The 19,056-nt window shown below is 44.2% G+C and overlaps 1 protein-coding gene across 1 annotated transcript in view; it reads right to left on the bottom strand.

Moving 5' to 3' along the window:
• SPEN (spen family transcriptional repressor) overlaps nucleotides 1-15,791 on the bottom strand; it is a 78,538-nt gene extending 62,747 nt beyond the window's left edge. The window contains 1 exon segment of the mRNA XM_043994657.1: nucleotides 15,644-15,791. Coding sequence (XP_043850592.1) covers nucleotides 15,644-15,726 — 83 coding nt within the window. The 5' untranslated portion in view covers nucleotides 15,727-15,791.
• Between the last annotated feature and the right edge of the window lie 3,265 nt (nucleotides 15,792-19,056).

Genomic DNA, 19,056 nt, shown 5'->3' on the forward strand with positions numbered 1-19,056 from the left:
TGTAAAAGAGGGATAATAACAGGACCAACCCCCCCCCCCCGCCCCCGCCCAGGGCTAAGTCAAATGAGATGATCTTTGCAAACCTCCAAGTGCCCTAAGTGCAAGCTATTCGTTATCCTAGCAACTGTATCACTTAGAGCACCAAATGAAGACAAGGCCAGAACCTTGTCTACTTTCCATGACCAGACAGACTGTACACACCCCAACATTAGCCAAACACCACATAAAGACATTCCCTTGGTGTCTGCTGACCATAAGAGGGGAAAGTTCTGTGTTTACACTTCTGTAACCCGATCAGTGTTTACTAGTTGACCAAGTAGGCCCTGGCCTAAGGGCCAAATACATAAACTGCTACAAATGATAGAATCTGCATTGTGGGAGTGGGGTGGGGAGGCTCCCTTCCTAGCCAGCACTGACCTAGAATCTCTACAAAGCTGACAAGTGGCCAGCCAGCCAGCGTCCAAATCAAGTCCTTTCATATGCTCAAGGAGCACTAGCTCCCAAAACAGCCCATCTTACTTTGGGTGGCTGGCTCCAACTTTCCCTGTTCCTAGTTCTGCCTTCTGAGGCCAAAAAGACCAAGTTTTAAATCATTCTTCACTCTGCCAGCTTTTCAAAACTTGGGGAATCACCCTATCATGTCCCCCTGAGGTTTCATCTCTCCAGATTCAATGATCTCCAATTCCTTTGCCTGATCTCTGTGGGCCTTGATGTTGAATTGAAGCCCCCTGCCTTGCTAGATCTGTTGCCCCTACTGGAAAATTCAAGCCAAAGCACAAACCCAACCCAGTGTCTGTCACAGTCCCCTTTCTGAACAGAATGGAAAGAAAACACCACCGCCACCTGCTCTTCTGGCCAAGAGCACCTCTAATGGCTTGTAAATGGCTGTTAGCATATAAAGTCACCACAAAACTCCTAGAAGAAAAGTGATGGTTTAACCTTCCTATTAGTGAAGACTCCACTAACAACTAACATTCTCGTTTATGCCTGTCAGAGTGCTCTTCTTTTGTATTGTTGAGAGAATACATTTCAAACATCTAATGTGCCCTCTTAAGTAGCAAAATTAGCCAGAAAAAAATTTAGACCTCTTAATAAAATAAATACTTGACCAGAGGTTTCAATAAAAGCCTAACATCACTGGTTTGGGATTTTTTTCAAGGAAATTATTTTTATTGTCGATTACCCCCAAAGAAACAGCCTCCATTGGTCATCCATTACCTCAAAGAGCACATTTCAAAATACAGAAAACACAAATGAGTTTTATTTGGATGGAACCTAAACCACATCAACAAAACCATGGTCCTAAGTATTCCCTGCATTCCATTTCCCTAAGGATACAGACGATCTTCCAAACTTCCAAAATGTTTAACCTGTAAATTTCAAGGAAATAAGATATTTCAGTGCCCTAGATCACACCTTAATATTGTGATTGGGAGCAGTCAAACAGTTCAAAGGGTATGGACAGGAGACAAAGTCAAAACTCTGGCTAAAACTAACTAGCAGCATGACCTTGGGGAAGCCACAACTTTGAAGGCCTTACCTTACCTCGAGTGACTAATGAACAGTACTCAGTTTTTCTGCCCTTTTCTAGTTTTAATATTCACTTTTCATTAAGAACCAAAAGAAAATGACTTTGTGACTTCCAATGGAACAGCAATTGTACAAAACTAAGGAACTGGGTCATCAGTTTGCTAGAATAAATAAAATTAATAATTTCTCAACTATTTCCCAAAAGGACCAGCTGTCAGATCTTTGCTAGGTGGATTAGCAATACAAATACAATGATTAACTTCAGTCAAAGCTTTTGCAACTGACCCTAAGAGCAAAGAATTACCACATAACTTCTTTTTCCCATAACCCCTCCTACCAATGAACAATCTCCTTCCTGAGTCATACTATGAAATAGGTCTTCAGAACTACACCCCAGAGGAAAATGGGATTTTCACAATGTTCCCCTTGGCTCAGAACTTAAAGTGACAATTCTACAAGCTGCATACATCTTCCACGCATCTTTCCTGGTATCCAAATTTCCAATTCTCTTAGTCCACAAGAGCTCTGCAGGGTGAGAGGGGACCTGATTTAGATTGCTCTGGTAGACCTACTGTCTCACCACCATCAGTTGCTGAGGAAGAGTCTTCTACTTCATCCAGTCCAATTCTTGGTTCAATGGGTTAATGCCCTCAAAGGGGCTAAAATATTTGTAAAGCACTTAGCATAGTGTCTGGCACATAGTAGGTGTGCCTCACTTTACAACCTACCAAATAAAGGGTCCTTCAGTCAATCTCTGCTTCAATACTTCAATGATGAGGAACTCTCTATTCAAAGGTTGACACCCCTGTGACGGAAGACCTCCGGAAACCAACCACACCCCAACCTAGCACTTTGGGGGCAACAATCTGATACATCAAACTAATAGTCTATATAATGCCCCCATCCTCCTAATACTCAAAGCTGGACCCTTTAAAAAAGAAAAGGATAAATGTATGTGTGAATGTTGCAGGAGGATAGGAAACCAAAAGTAGCTGACATGTCACAACATAAAAAAGACACAGGAAGCAGCAATATACTATAAGCTTAGTTGGGCACAGCAGGGCCAACTGACTTTTTCCACATAACAAAAAGAAAAGATTCCTTCAGGACCCAGGCGGTGAGTTCACAAACTCCAATCCATTATGACTGTATGAGCTACTTACCCTTGTTCCATTCTACTTGAAAAGATAGGTCAATATTTTTCACAATCAAAAACTCTTTATGAGAGAGCTATTACTAATTGATGATCTGGAAAGAGACTGGATCTATTATTTCCTTGACATAACAAACTTCCAAGAGTGGAAACTCCCTCTACCAAGGCAGATTTGTACTTTCTCTACAATTGAATAGTCAGTAGAGAGTTGTGTAGGGTTTGAGAAATCAAGTGACTAGCCAGGACCACAACCAGTATGTGTGTCAAAGGCAAACCTTGAACCCAGATCTTGATTCTGAGGCCAATTCTCCATCTTATACTACACTTGCAACCCAGTCCACCTGCCTGTAGACTTGTTTCCACTCAGTTTCAGGAATGACTATTTTCTAATACCAATTTAGCTTTCCAATTTTCATAACCCTGAAGCTCTTAGAGAGTCTGAATTTGTATAATCAACTAAAGAAGAGCTGCCCCAAATGGTCATTTTTACCATAGCTTCAGGACTAAAAACTTCTATCTTCATCTGAGATAAATTAATCAGTAAAGCCAGAGATTCCCCTCATTTACTACTATTTCTTCAATATTATAAAAAAGTATGGCATCACAAAGTCCTTTAAAATGTCTGAAACGACCTGAGCATAAAGAACAGAATTACTCAAAATAATGCTTGGATTCAAATCAATCTAATTCCATCAACCAAGTAAAAATGTAAGCTGCATGAAGGAAGTGCTAGCTAAAATTAAGTAAAGCTTTGAAATTGTACAAAACCTAAGATCATTTAAGAATGATAATAGCCAAAATAACAGCAATACTGTAAGATGATCTGCTGTGAATGACTTAGTTATTTTCAGCAATGCAATGATCCAAGACAACTCTGAAGGACTTATGAAAAATGCAATCCATCTACAAAGAACTGATGGTCTCTGAATACACATGGAAGTATATTTTGTTGTTGTTGTTAAGTTCCTTTTTCTAAAGTTTATTTTTGTCTATGTTTTGCATGACTGCACACGTATAACTTATATTGAATTGCTTGAATTCTTAAGGGGGGATAAGGAGGAAGGAAGAGAATTTAGAACACAAAGTTTCAAAAAACTCAATGTTACAGGGGGCAGCTAGATGGCGCAGTGGTAAAGCACCGGCCCTGGATTCAGGAGGACCTGAGTTCAAATCCGAACTCAGACCCTTGACACTTACTAGCTGTGTGACCCTGGGCAAGTCACTTAACCCCAACTGCCTCACTTTAAAAAAAAATCAATGTTACAAATTGTTTTTAAATGTAAGGTGGGGAAAATCCTAAATAAATAAACAAACAAACAAATAAATAAATGACCTTAAAAGGGAAAAAAAAAAGGAGTGGTAATAGCATAGGCAGAGATAAACTATAATCTGGGGGGGGGGAGAGAGATTCCAAGAGGAATAAATCACAAATCTTTTTAAGTGTTGAAGAATGATAATTTGAAGTAACCATAGAATTTGCTAAATTGAACTTCTAGAAAAGGGACATAACAACATTGGTCTATATGTAGACACTGTCATAAATGCAGTAGGGATTCCTGTTTGGGGACCTCCTAGACCACTGTGACTACCACAATTACAGAATATGCCACTGATGTTGAGGTTCACAATTTTAATGCTTAGAGCTAATTAAAAACAAGCTTTAGAAAGAAAATGACAGATGCAATGCAATTAACTTCCAGTACAAAAAGTACTCTTTTAAAGTTTTAAAGTATGATCTCTTTTGAAATAAAGTTTCAAAACCATAGGAACAATATTCTGTCAGTCCTTGCAGCTGATTTCGCCAATAAAATGTCTTGAGTTTGTTGGTCAGTTCCCGTGCTCCAGTTATGCTGTAGTAAGGGTTAACTTTGTAATGATAACTTGGCAAATGTATGATTCTAGGAACAGACAAAAGTACATTCAAGCAGACACCTACACCTAACTGAGCTTTCTCTTCAATACAATCAAATCCTGTTATTTTTCTGAGTTTGAAGGGCTGTTTGAGAGTGTGTCATGTTGTAGGATGCATTTCTATTGGGGAAGTACAAAATGTCCACATGTAACCATTCAATCTTTTTTTTTTAAATGTCCTTCTTTAAATGAACAAAAATTCTTATTAGAAATAACATAAGGGGGGCAGCTAGATGGCGCAGTGGATAGAGCACCGGCCCTTGGAGTCAGGAATACCTGAGTTCAAATCCAGCCTCAGACACTTAATACTTAACTAGCTGTGTGACCCTGGGCAAGTCACTTAACCCCAATTGCCTCACTTAAAAAAAAAAAACTAGAAATAACATAAGGGGCAGCTAGATGGTGCAGTGGATAGAGCATCGGCCCTGGATTCAGGAGGACCTGAGTTCAAATCCAGCCTCAGACACTTAACACTTGACTAGCTGTGTGACCCTGGGCAAGTCACTTAACCCCCATTGCCCTGAAAAAAAAATTTTTTTAAAAAGAAATAACATAAAAGAATCAGAAAAATTCTCCAAAGTTCATTATTAGAAAGTTAAATAATAATACTGTCAGAGGCAAACACACTAAATGTAAGAGAAAACTTCCCAACAATTAGGGCTAGCTATCCATCACAAGGTGGAACAGCCACTGCCCCCCAAATGCTGATCTATCTTCCTTTAACAGATCTTCAAAGAAAAGCTCTATGACCACATGTCCAGATGCTGGGGAAGGGATCCTTGTTCAGCTATAGGCTGGAAAAGACAGGCCTCAGGAGGTCACCATCATACCAGAAGGTTTAAATTGTACTTTCTGGTCCATATTTAACTTGATCCTCTGAACAACCCTTGGGTTGGGGCCGACTCTCCTCAGGTTATAGATTATGACTCTGAAGGTCAACAGCTAGTATCAGAGGTGAGATTCAAACCCAGGCCTCACCTGATGAGGCACTTTCCACTGAACCACACTAACCTCACTCACATGTTGATTCTATTCAGTAAACACCCGTTGCTACATGCAAAAAGCACTGTGCCACACACTGGCCATTATAACTGAGGCCAAATATTTGAAAATGCTTTTATTTTACTAACCCTTTATAGACACTCTAAAAAGTACCAAAAATTCTATCCCCAAAATAACTTTGGTTATTTGGCTAATTGGTTACTTCATGAATTATTTTAAATGCTTCATTCTATCACTTGAATGCTTTAGCTTCCTTTACAAAAGGTTTTTCTGACAAATGTGTTTCTTCACAAAGGCAAATGCCTCTACTGAATGACCTTTCACAAGACAGATGGTACCTAAAAAGTACCAGCCTCAATTAGACCTTTTGTTAAAAAATTCCAGTTCCTGCTGAGGCAAGTGACTTTGGGGAAGTCACCTGACCCCTCAGCCTCAGTTTCCTCAGAGCCCAAATGATCTATTTCTAAAGGATCTGGTAATGTGGAAATCACCAAAGATAAGGTGTCTGCCCTTGCCTCTCAACAACTCTTCTTTTTGGAAACAATGGAGTATAGTTCTGCATAAAAAATCATTAACATAAGGCAAAGTGTTTTACAAACAACAAAGCATAGTTTTATTTGAGGCTTGAAAGGAGCCCAGAATAGTAGGAAGAACAAGGATTGAAGGGAGACTGAGGATCTGGCATAAAATTCTAGGCCTGTTATTTACCACTTTGTGTGACACTGTGTCAATCATTTTCATTCTGTGGGACCTAGTTTTCTCATTTGTAAAATGAAAGCTGATCTGTTAAGATATATGTGTATATATGTAGATATAAACATGCAGGCATGCACATTCAAAGCTCTGGGGCATAGGTACGCATAACCACTATCAACAATTACCCACAATCATGACAGAAAAAAAAATTTCAAAAGATTAGTCAAGAGAAAGCAAATCACTTCAGTGGTATCACCACCACTGTCCTGTAAACATGGCAACTGAAGCAGGAGCTTTGCTCAAGTCCAGTTTACAAAGATGCTAAATAAAATTCAACCTTTGTCCAGTTCTCAGTAACCATTTACCACAGTAGAACACAAAGCTCTTTCCAGTTCAAGGGATCAACAGGTTGCACAAGGTCTGCTTCCCATCCTCATGATCATGTGGTCCCCCCCCCCCCAAGGGAGCCTGCAACCTGGCTCACAGCACATTCAAGCTGAGCCTTCAAATGGGTTTTCTAGTATTGACTACTTAATCTGGTTCTTCTCAATGCCTCCGGATTTCAGGGCTATTCTCTTGCACACCAGGCTGACTGGCTGAGTCATTCTCCATTAAGCCAAATAAACCACCACCCATTCTTGGGCTGTGGGACCTCAGAAAGGAACAGCCCAGCCCCTTCCCCAGGTGAGAGCTGTCATCTACCCTCAAAACCAAGAATCTACTTTAGACAGTGATGCCACATCTTGGGCACAATTTTGTTCATTTTCATAAATGTTCTGGTTGTAACTACCAATCTTTGTGGAGAAACCTTGAGGTCAGTTTTTTAGAAGTTGGTAACAGAAAAAGCAGTAAATATGGTTTGTTTTGAAAAGTAATTTACTGGGGGCAGCTAGATGGCACAGTGGATAAAGCACCAGCCCTGGATTCAGGAGGACGTGAGTTCAAATTTGGCCTCAGACACTTGACACTTACTAACTGTGTGACCCTGGGCAAGTCATTGCCCCGCAAAAAAAGAAAGAAAAGTAATTTACTGAGTGAACCTACTCAGAAATCTTTTAGAAAACCAGTCTCTGATCATTGATAACTTTAATTCAACCAATCCAATTATGTTATGCCACTTAGTCCAATACATTCAAGGTGAGCCCATGAATGCAAATAAAACAAAGGTAGGTGAGGCTCTTAAGGGAAAAAAACCCCAAACATTTTTTGATTTACTACCAGAAATCTCAGATTGTTATGAAAAGTTACTTTGGGAAATATTCAACTGCCATTAGCCAGACTAAATGAAAAGGTCTTAATAAGATAAATGTAACTTTTACCAAGTAGATCAAGCCCAGAAGAACTATGAAGCCTTCTCAGTAAACAGTGTTTTCCAATAAATCAAAAAACTAACAGGGACTCTTACAATAAAAACCAGCCAAGGGTCTGAGGAGGTGGCCATCCAGGCTCTGTCAGCCCTCCCACTCCCTGGAGTGACCCAGACCACTATAAACTGGGGGAGGCAAGCTTCTTTTTGTAGCTCAGGTACAAACTAAAGCAACTTTGAAGGGCCAACTGCCATGGTACAGAGAGGGAAGCTGAGGCCCAGAGAGAAACAGAGCAGTATCATAGATGGGAGGGTTATACCTGTGGAGCTGAAAGGGACATCAGAAGTCATCAAGTCCAGTCCCCTCTTTTTATACAGAAAAGGAAACTGAGGCCAAGAGGTTAAGTAATTTGTCCCAAGTCATACAGGTAGTAAATGTCTTTGGCAACATTTGAACCCAGGTGTTCCTGATGCCACGCCTAGCGTGTCACATACCACAAGCCCAGGTTGTTTAACTTTTTGGTCAGCACTCTTTTTCTCAGACCACAGTCTTTACCTTTGTTTAAAAACAAACAAAAAAACCTAATGCTCCTAATCTTTGGCATTAACTTTTAGATTATCATGCCCTTGTCTAATGGCAACAGAGACCCTCTGTCCAGCCTTACTTCTCTCTCTTTCTTATCACACACATCTGTGACTGAGCTCTAGGGAATGGCAGGTTTCCCAGCACTCAGTCTTCTCTATCCCAATGCTGCTGCACTCAGAAGAGTTGTTCTACAGCTGTCTCTTTCAAGTCAATTGTAATTTGTACCTTATTAGACATTTATCCCAACAGCAAATATTTATATGAAAGGAACAGCCATGTCCACCCTGGGGAAAGTGTACATCCTAAGAGATGCCTTTAAATCATCCTACATTTCTCAGTCATTCAGCAACAAACATATAAGCACTCCAACACAATTTGACATTTCAAGAAACCTTTTTAAAAGCTCATTAGATGGGGCATCGAGGTGGCACAGTAGATAAAGCACCAGCTCTGGGTTCAGGAGGACACTTGACACTTACTAGCTGTGTGACCCTGGGCAAGTCACTTAACCCTCATTGCCCCACAAAAAAAAAAAAGAATCTATACATTAAGAAAAATGTTATGAAGGTTATCATTACCACTGCTGGCCCTCTGACTTAAGCAGTATTCACTACATAATGGAAGTCCATTCTAATTCAATATGGGTGTGCTTTAGACTAATCCCTGAGAAGTCCTCAAGTATACACTGCACAATACTGGAAAGAAGGCTGAGCCGAGTCAGGAGGCCAGAATTCATCAAGTCCTGACACTGACCTTGGGGCCTGGTCCCAGCCTTTAACTGTCTCCCTGCAGTGCTACCTATCTCATAATGTTGTGGTGAGGAAAGCAAGTTGTGAATATGAATGTATTTCATCAATATCAGCTGTTATAACTATTTGAAAGGTGCACCCTCAAAAGCGAGGGATCCCAAGAACCCCAAGACTGTGTATGGAAATCCACCAAAACTCAACCTTGGGAAACCCTGGCAAGCCTGCAAAGAGGCATGAAAGATATGGTGCTGGCCTAACAAAGGAGTTCCAATGGCTGAAAGGTTACACAGTATCATAGAGAGAATGGACCAGTCTGAAGTGCCTAGTCACAGCTTTTCCAAGTCACTTGAGTTTCCTCACCTGTAAAATGGGGCTCTACCAGGTGGAATTTAGACAACATCTCCAATAACTGACATCACCTGGTTCTTCTCTGGCTTTCATAGAACGCTGAAAACCCTTACCTAAAACTCCTGATTGCATGCACACCTTGAGATTTTTTTCAGGTAGCCCAACCCTATTCATGCCAATTATAAAATTAGTTGGTTATGTAATTGTTGGCAATCTCTTCTCAACCTCGGTAAAAAATCAAAACTTTTAGTCGGGGGGGGGGGTGTCCTTAGATTTTATTTATTTATTTGTTTGTTTATTTTGCTCGGGGGCAATGGGGGTTAAGTGACTTGTCCAGGGTCACACAGCTAGTAAGTGCCAAGTGTCTGAGGCCAGATTTGAACTCAGGTTAACTCCTGACTCCAGGGCCAGTGCTTTATCCACTGTGCCACCTAGCTGCCCCCAGTTCTTATATTTTAAATGGGAGAAATACACACACACACACACACACACACACACACCCATATCTTTTAGCTATTATTTCTAAAGGTTTTAGAACAAATAGCATGCTGTTTTCCAGTTGGAATAAAGGCAATCACATAAACGAAAAGTGGGAGAACAAAGGGGCAGAAGAAGCATTGAATTTGTATCCCAAAAAACCTTGTTTCAAAACCCAGCCCTGCCACATCTGTGTGACACTTAACGTCTCTGGGCCTTAGAGTTTACCCATTTTATAATGGAAGGGTTGGATAGCAGATCCCCGAGGTTCCTAATAGCACTAGATGTAGGATCCTCTGAAAATGGTCCTTGTGAAGGACCTTAAAGATGAGCTAGTTAGAATCCATTCTCCCTCACACTTTATCAACAAAGAAAACTGAAGCCTGTAGAAGAAACTGAAGCCTAAATGACTGGTCCAAGGTCAGTGGTAAACAACAGCTGAGATTCAAACCAAGAACTTTACTTCTAGTGTTCATCTTTTGTTAATATAGAAAAATCAGTAAGATTAATGTTAACACAGAAATGTAGGGTTATATTAATATAGAAAAATAAGGGAACTCTAAACCTAGTCATTTATACTCTGTCTTCGTTTAAACACATTCCTCTAGGGCAGGGACTGTTTATATGCCCTTCTTTCTACCCCAGTGTTTAGCACAGTACCTGGCACAAAGTAAATGTTCAATAAGCATTTGATGAATAAAAATACTCAGTAAATAGCAATATCTTAGAACTCTATCACACCAAAATATTGCATGGCATTAGAAAGTCTTTTTCATTTGTCTGCGTTGCCAAACTAATACCTGAGAATCAAATGAAAAAATATCAAACACTTCAAAATATCAAACTTTGTTAAGCATGCCATTTTTTAGTATGGCTGGCTAATGCTTAATTGAAATACTTTATAGATAATCATTGGAAGTCCATTCATATACCATATTCCTCAAAGCATCTACATGACATGTTATATCAATGTCACCTCTAACTTATAGATGAAGAGTTATACTCAGTAACATAATATGACCAGACCAGGTCTCGGTGCTTAACATAGTACCTACATATAGAAGGTACTTAATAAAAATCAAATGTTCTTTCTACTACAACAATTTACTTCTCCAGGACAAAGCCAAAGAAACAAACAAATAGGTTTGGGGTCTCAATGATTCAACAACCTAGGCACTTGCCAAAACGTTGTTCCCTTATTTGGCCTTTTCTAGAAATCTTCAATTGGACCACAAAATCCAGCCATTCCTTAAAAACGTTATCATTAAATAAACCTTAAATCTACTGATTCATATTCTATCATGCTTTTTTAAAAAATGAAACAGAGGGGCAGCTAGGTAGGGCAGTGGATAGAGCGCCTACCCTGGATTCAGGAGGACCTGAGTTCAAATCTGGCCTCAGACACTTGACACTTACTAGCTGTGTGACCCTGAGCAAGTCACTTAACCCCAATTGCCTCACCAAAAAAAAAAAGAAAAAAAAGAAACAGCTAAATCCAAAATTTAAGGAGAGTATCTAAAAACTAGACTAAAAGACAGTCCCATTTCTTAGATTGTGTTTGCAGATACTGATATTTCAAACTGCTGGACCTAAATAGGAAAAGGGGGGGGGAGATCAGTATATTGGATTCTTTAAAAAAAAACTCATTTGTTCTGAGAACATCTCTCCCCTCCCCCACCAAGGCTATTTCCCACGCACTGAAAGCCAGCTAGCTATCATACAAAAATAACATGGTTTCTAATAACAATGATTAAACATTCTAATTGGTTTCTACCAGTATGTATTTTTATTTAAAATGTGACGAGCTGAAAGACAACAAAAGCAAATTCTTGGAGAACCGGAGGAAAAGAATCATGAAAAAAAAAAGTATGGAAGGTTGGCACTTGTACTGGGGTAAATGTTACTATATTTAGTCTCCTTCCTCAGGCTTCCTTGCATCTGTTTCAATGGTGCTGAAAAACACCCCGACTGCAATTCTGGGTCCTCATTTTAATGAGGAACAGCACAAACTTTTAAGGTATTTCCAGATTACAACATTAATAACTAATTAATAACATTAAATACTGTTGTTCAAATCTTAAGTACCAGAGACCAAAAAGTGAAATGTAATAAGGCTCCATTTGCCTGCACCAATTTTCTTGAAAGACTAAAAATCAATAGGAAGGTAGAAATTTCTAAATCCAATCCAAAGGTAATTTACATTTTCTTTTTGAAAAAGCACCACTCACGTTACTACCACATTCTAATAATTTTTCCAAAAGTGTAAATAAAGGTGCATAATATTAAAAACTTCCTAACAAATGCCTGAAATCTCTTCAGTATCAACCAAAACAGTACAAAGAAAGAGGAACAGAGAGTCCACAATAGAAATTGGGATGGTGGTGGAGGAAGATGCTTTGTACACAAGTCAAACACCAGTCATTCTCCTTGGCACTAAGCCCAATGTTTTCCTCCCAATCTGAAAGCAGCATCGTCCAGAGAAAAACTACCAACACATCTTAAACAATATGTGCTATTTTTTAAAATGTATGCTTCTAGGTAGTTCTGGGACAAGCTCCATTTTTAAAGAATAACCTCCCCCACCCACTCAAAAAGTGTGGCAGGATAAAATAGGTTTTCAGGTAGAGTGCTTCTGTGTATTCGATTTCAGAAAAAAAGATTTTTCAGTACAAGTAGAAATTATTCGAATTATTACAAAGGTGGGAAATCATTTTAATCGTTATAAAGTACAGATAAGGAATCTACTCTATTTATAACCAGGTGGGAAGGATCTTTAATAAAGACAACTTTTAACCGACTGCTTTTTAGCTGGGGGGCGAGGGAGATGATTATGACATTTCAGCGTCCCCAGACCAGAAAAACACTGCTTGCTATCATTTATTCTTTGGCTAGAGAGATATCTTTGGAAAATCATTCCAGTCTGAGGAAGAGGAATTTAGTAATTCGGCTCGCTCAACCTCTTTGCATATTCTCTACTGTGTCTTCAGACTGGGGGATGGGTGGGAACTTCATCTGATTTGCTAGAGGAGATCCGCAAAATAGGAAAAGCAGTGTTAAGGTACGGCAGGCTCTCTTTAAAGAAAAAGACTTTTGTCACGACACAAATTCGGGAAGCTGCTCTCCATGTGTGCAGGGTCCTCCCCAGCCCCACAAGACTGCAACGCTATGCCCGTCTCCGGGGCCCCTTCCCCCACAAAGGAAGGGAACGAGCTCTATTGTGCAAACGCGGCACCTACCAGGAAGCCCGGGCCCACTGGAGCTCGCCCCAGACGTGTTCCCAATTTAATCACATCGGCGACATTGTTACAGTCTGGGCTCCAAAGGCCATCGGACACCCCAACAGTCTATTGGATCCGACTGGACACGCTCGAGGTCACAGGCTTCTCGCGGCTCGTGCACCTTTCTAAGGGGTCTAGGTTCTAAGTTAAGGAACTGCGAGCAAATCCAGAAAAAGGAAGCTCAGATGGCCGTAAAGGGAAACAAAGGCAGGAGCCCCCCGCCCCGCAGCTCCGAGCTCGCCCCCACGCGTGGGGCCCTCAGCAAGGAGTACCCACGAGCCACTAGGGAGCGCCAGGAGAAAGGCAAAAATGCTTATTGGCTTCCCCCAACTGGTCCCGCGTGTCTGGGGCTCCGGGCCCGCCCCGCCCGCCAGCACGGCCCGCTCCGGCCGCTTCCCCCGGGATCCGCAGGCGCAGGGCAAGAGGAGAGGAGGGAAGGACAGGGCAGCTGCGGCCCCTCTTCCCACCCCTCCCCCTCCCTGCCTCCCCTCCCCCCTGCGGCGCGGTCCTAGAGCGGCGGCGGCGGCTCCGCCGTTTCCCACGTAAACTAAGGCCAGCCGCCATTTTAGAGCCATTCAGAGCCACCCGCCCGCCTGCCCAGGGCCGGCCCCACCGCTCCCGCTCGCAGGCTGGCCTGGAAGCCGCGGCCGCCTGGCCCGATCATCGGGTCTGCCTGTTGCCCGCCGGCCGGCAAGCCCCACACGCCCTGCCACGCCGGGGCTGCCAGGCACGTGCTTACCCGGGGGCCCCGGGCAATTCCCAGCCCCAGACCTCGGGGCAAGGACCACGCGGGGGGCCGAGCCGGCTGGGCCGCGGGGCTGACCCCCCATGAGTCAAAGCGCGGCCCGAATGGCGGGGCATGGGGAAGAGGACGCTGCGCTCCCTAGCCCCACTTCCCGAGCCGCAAGCTCCCCAAGGCCCGCAGCCGCCGGGGGGAAGAATGAGGTTAAAGTCACTAAACAGGGGCCCGGACCCCGGACCCTCCTCCCCGTGGTGGAGGTGCTTATGAATGGCCTCGCTCGGCACAGCGCCTTTTCACACGCGGGGGCGCGCCTGGGCGCGCTCCCGGGGCAAGCTTTCTCATCTCCGAAGCAGCGACTGACTACCCAATAATCAATGATCCTCCATTTACAAGACAGACAGCAGTTCTGCCCAGGCTGCTTCCATTTCCTGATCCGAGCTGCTCATGTGCGAGCAGCCGACTCTATTTTTCCCATGGTGACTCACTAAGAAGGACGCTCCACAATTTCCCTACACTCACTAAACCGAAACAGTGGCAAGAAGGGATTGAGGGAGAACTCAATTCAAAAAGACAGGGCAGGGGGAAGCGAATGGTCTTGGAAATTTGGACTAGCAAGATTTCTGCCTGACAATTTGAAAATATTTTGTAGATTGTTACCCGATCAAAATAGCCAGGCAATGCAAATCACGAATCTCATACAAGTAGACTCTCTCTCAGTCATCTATCAGTCACACTAATGGCTCTTTCACAAAGAAAAGAGATGTTAAAAACGCTACCCAACACACCTTAAATATGCATTAAAAGCAAACTTCATCTTTTTAACAAATAAAACTCTTTGGAGGGCGGATTACATCTTCTCAGCAGGGCCATGCCTTTCTTAACCATTTAAGGTGCCAATGGTGAGTCAAACCACCACGTTTTTAAGCATAAATATGCAGTCAACGATACCAGCACAGCCTGCAGTATTAAGAGATCCCAGAGCTTTCTCGTAGACTAACAGATCCTATTTGAGGGTGGCTTCTTCCAAAAAAATGATTTCTACACTGCAACCATTTCGTTCCCATCAGTCTCCTTCCTTATTCAAAAGACGGGAGAAGGCAGAAAATGGGGAGAGGGAAGGAAGCACCAGCTGTTATTTCCAGGCATCGAACTCCCAACGATACAAATCCAGGTTTTCCATTTCCACTTAATAGCTTTCATGTAAGAGATTCCCAACCGTCTAAGCAGCTTCTTCCATGATCAGGTGACCAGTTCCATGATTTCTCTCCGTACACCCTCCCAAAATCTTCCTTTCTGCATTGTTTTCTTTCGCACAAAAGCCCTTTTTGAAAAGCAAAGATAATTTCCACCGCGTCCTCGGGTCGAGCCAGGAGCAGGAGCAGCAGCAGCAGCAGGAGTTGCTATGCGACTCCAGAGTTTCCCATCCTGGAGTCCATGAGGATTGTTGGGGGTAGGGGGTGGAGAGGGAGGGGGTGGAAGGAGGAGCAGTTCCCATCCCCGAGGGGCTGATGTGTGGGGCGCTGAGCACCCCCTGATTAGGTAAGACCTGGTAGTTGGAGGGGCAAGGTTCTCTTCCCCCGGGCCAGCAGGTGAGTGCCCCGGGCTGCCCAGGCCAGGATCCCCGGTCCTACCCTACCCGAGGGGCCTGGCCCGGGGCCTGGGTGGGGGGGGCCGCCGGCAGCAACGGGCTCGGCGGGCCTCCCCGCTCGAGAGGCCGGGGGCGGGGCGCCCTCAGCCCGCTCGGCTGGGCTCTCCGGACCCGGCCGGACCGGGCCCCGGCCGGCGCCGGCTCCGAGTTGGGGGAGGCCCCGGGCGGGCGGGCCCGGCTCGGGCGGACGGGCTGGCTCGCTCGCTCGTTCACTCACCGTTTGAAATGCTCGATGATCTTCTCCTCCCGCACGTTCTCCGGTAAGTTGCCCACCCAGAGGTGCCTGGTTTCCCGGACCATGCTGGGCAGCGGCCCGGGGGCGGCTCCGGCGGCGGCGGCTCCTCCGCCTCCCCCTCCTCCGCCACCTCCTCCTCCTCCTCCTCCTCCGCCGCCTCCTCCTCCTCCTCCGCCTCCTCCTCGTCCTGCCCCCCCGGCTCCGTGCGGGACCCTCAGCCCCGGGAGGCGGGAGCGGGAGCCGGAGCGGGAGCCGGAGCCGGAGCGGGAGCGGCGGCAGCTGCGGCGGCGGCAGCTGCGGCGTCGGCGGCGTCGGCTGCGGCGTCGGCAGCGGCGGCGGCGGCGGCGGCTCCTCCGGCTCCCCCCCGTGCAGACACCATTCCTCTCCCCCAGGTTCTGACTCTCCGGACTCCCCGCTCCGCTCTGGCTCCTCCACACACTCGCACCCGACCCTCGCGCTGCGGCGGCGCATGCGCACTGGCGGCTTCGGGGGGCGGGAGGGAGGGCAGGGGAGGGGGAGGGGGAAGGGGAGGGGGAGGGGGAGCGAGAGGAGGGGCGAAGCCCCACGCCGACGGCGTCGACGGCGGAGCTCGCCGCCTGCCTGTGTCCGGACGCTTCCCACCAGCGCACGCGCGCGCCAGCCCGCCAGCCCGCCCGCCCGCTCTTCTGCTCTCGGCTGCGGGTGCGCGCTCAGTGAAGCCTCGGCTTCGCTTGCCTTCGCGTCAGGTGCGCAGGCGCCAGGAGGCGGGTGGGAGGGAGGGGACGGAGACCAAAACTGGCCGCTCCCTCAATGCGCAGTCGCGCGACTAGAGAGCCGGCTAAGGTTCCCCTTGCCCTCGGAGCCCAGGCCCCCAGGGAGGGGGCCCAGGAGGTAGCCGAGCAGCTCCTGGCTGCTCCCTGAAAGCATGCGCTGCCCCTGACCAGCTGCGAGAAAAGGAAAGGAATCTATAGGGGGGGTCACCCTTCTGGGAGGGGAAGGAAGTCCCTGCCCCCACCCCAGACCCAGCTTCCTCATCTGTAAAATGGGGACGAGAGACATCTCCCAGGAGAGGACGCACGGAGAGTACCCTGTAAATAAAAGCAATGATTATTCCGACTGGCCGTACTGCCACATCTCCCCCCCTCCCCCCAGCGCTGGCACGGAAGGACAAGTAGAGGCCCACCCCCCTCCTGGTCCCCTGCCCTGTCCACCAAGATCACCTCCAAACTACCCCAGTAGCTGCTATCATAGAACGTGGGGCGGCTTCTTATGACAAAACCAGTTTAATGAGTAATACGGAACCGTGCCAAGGGTTTGCCAATAACTTAAACCTTGGGGGATGGGGCAGGAAGGAGACGAATAAGACCTCTCAAAATGCAAGATTCATTAAAAAGTGTACGTAGAGGAAAGCTGGACAGTCAGGCCTAAGGTGGGTACCCTCTTCCCAGTAATGCCCGAGCCCTTGCCAGACTAGGCTCAGCTAAGAGGCAAAATCCTAAAGGAGTAATTTGCACAACATTAAGCCAGTTGCAGTCACTCACTCCCACGGTTAAGTGGCGAAGCTATGGGCTCAATCATAATGGAAGGGCCTAGAAGAGAACTTAGCTCCCAAGGATTTTAACGTCGTGACAGAACAAACAACTTTAGGGCTAACACTTAGCTGTTAACTGAAAATACCAAGTATCTTCCTGGAAAACAAACATTTGGTTGTATTTTTAAAATGAATATAGATTTAATTCTCAGTCTGAAATAATCTTTGTTATTTTTCATATTCGCAGAGAATATCAACATTGTTAAGTAACATTTTTCCATAACAAGACTTAGCACTTGTATTTTACAGTCATATGAGCCTCAAACTCTTGCTGACAAGCTTCAAATGCATTTTGTACTTTAGTCGTTTAATAAAAATATTATATTCTAATGGTTAAGGAAGAATAAAAGCATCAAACTATCCTCCAGTCCCATCAATTTCTTTATTCACTCTATTCTGTCTCGAGAGTTAGAGCCACTGACCTAATCTCTCTCCACTATCTCTGAGGACATTCTGGCTTAGCAAAACCCCACTTTCCACACTTGAAAGCTATAAGAAATAAATACACCACAGCAACCATTACAGTACATGATAAGCTAGTTTCAAGGGCTAACCTTGCCATCTTGTTGGGTTTTTCCCATCAAATTGGGTTTGGGATTTTGAGAAGTTACTTGTAAATTCTTCAAATTGTAGGTCTACTGATTTAACAGCCTTATTTTCTATGCTGAGTTTTCCAAGTGTGTGTGGTTTCCATTTTCTATTTTAACAGCCATTTTTTCCCTGCTTATTTTAGGGACTTCAGTAAGAGGGACAGAAAAAGAAGGTCTAGAGGTTGAAAACAGCCACAAAGAACCACAGCAGTAGCATTCATTCATAATATAATAGAAAGAAACATAAAACAGTGCCACCCTTAGGGGCCAATCTCATTGTCCTTATGTAAACAAAAGTCCCACTAAATGAAATGCAAGTTTTTGCCAGTGAAAGAACTATGAAGATCTGGTCCTGAGTAATTGAGGAGAAAAGAGAAAACAGCCTGCCTTGAGATTCAGGACTGGGCACAGTCCTGAACATGTACCAGAACATGTCAATAAGTAGTCTGAAAGACAGCAAACTATTACAGAAAGTTTAATGGACAATAACAGAGGTATCAAACATGAGGCTTACAACAGGCCTCATGGGGCCCAAACAGTATTAAAATGTAATTGGGAAATATTTAACAAAATAAATTAAAATACAATAAAACATAGATAATATTACATTTTAAAACTAAGTCAACAAGCAGCCCCTCAGAGATCCTTATGTATAGTTTAGTGGCCCCTCTCTCTTTGAGTCAATGGCCTACAATACTTGAGATGGCATCTGGTGAGACTGAACTGTTCTGTACTTTTCCAATGAAGTATAAGTTTCAATATAAGCAATCACAGCACTTTTGAAGAAACAATGCAAATTATTCATATAAAACCTGATGGGTTATAAATTAGCTGTAACCTCTTAGAAAGACCAAAGCATCACCACAGAGAGCAAGACTTTGCTCAAGACACAGGGATTTTTGTTTTTAAGCAAGTGACATGAAAGTTGGCATGGTTCAGAAAATAATATATTGCTGATTTTGTGTCCATCTATGGATCTAGAATAGAAACACAAAAAGAATGCCTAAGAAAGAAAAATGAATTAAGAGCTATTTAATTCCTGAGGATACAAGAATGAGGGGAACACAGTGAAATTAAAAAGCATATTTATAACAAAAAAAGAGAAACCAATACACAGAGAGTAGGCTAAAGGTCTTCTGGCAGGAATCTATTTCCTGGGGTAAAAGTACACAAAAGAAACAAGTTAAAACTTCATTTGAAATTACAAATATTGTTAATTGTCCTTTTGACTATTC

This window comes from Dromiciops gliroides, chromosome 3 (assembly GCF_019393635.1).
Source record: "Dromiciops gliroides isolate mDroGli1 chromosome 3, mDroGli1.pri, whole genome shotgun sequence".
Taxonomy (NCBI): Eukaryota; Metazoa; Chordata; class Mammalia; order Microbiotheria; family Microbiotheriidae; genus Dromiciops; species Dromiciops gliroides.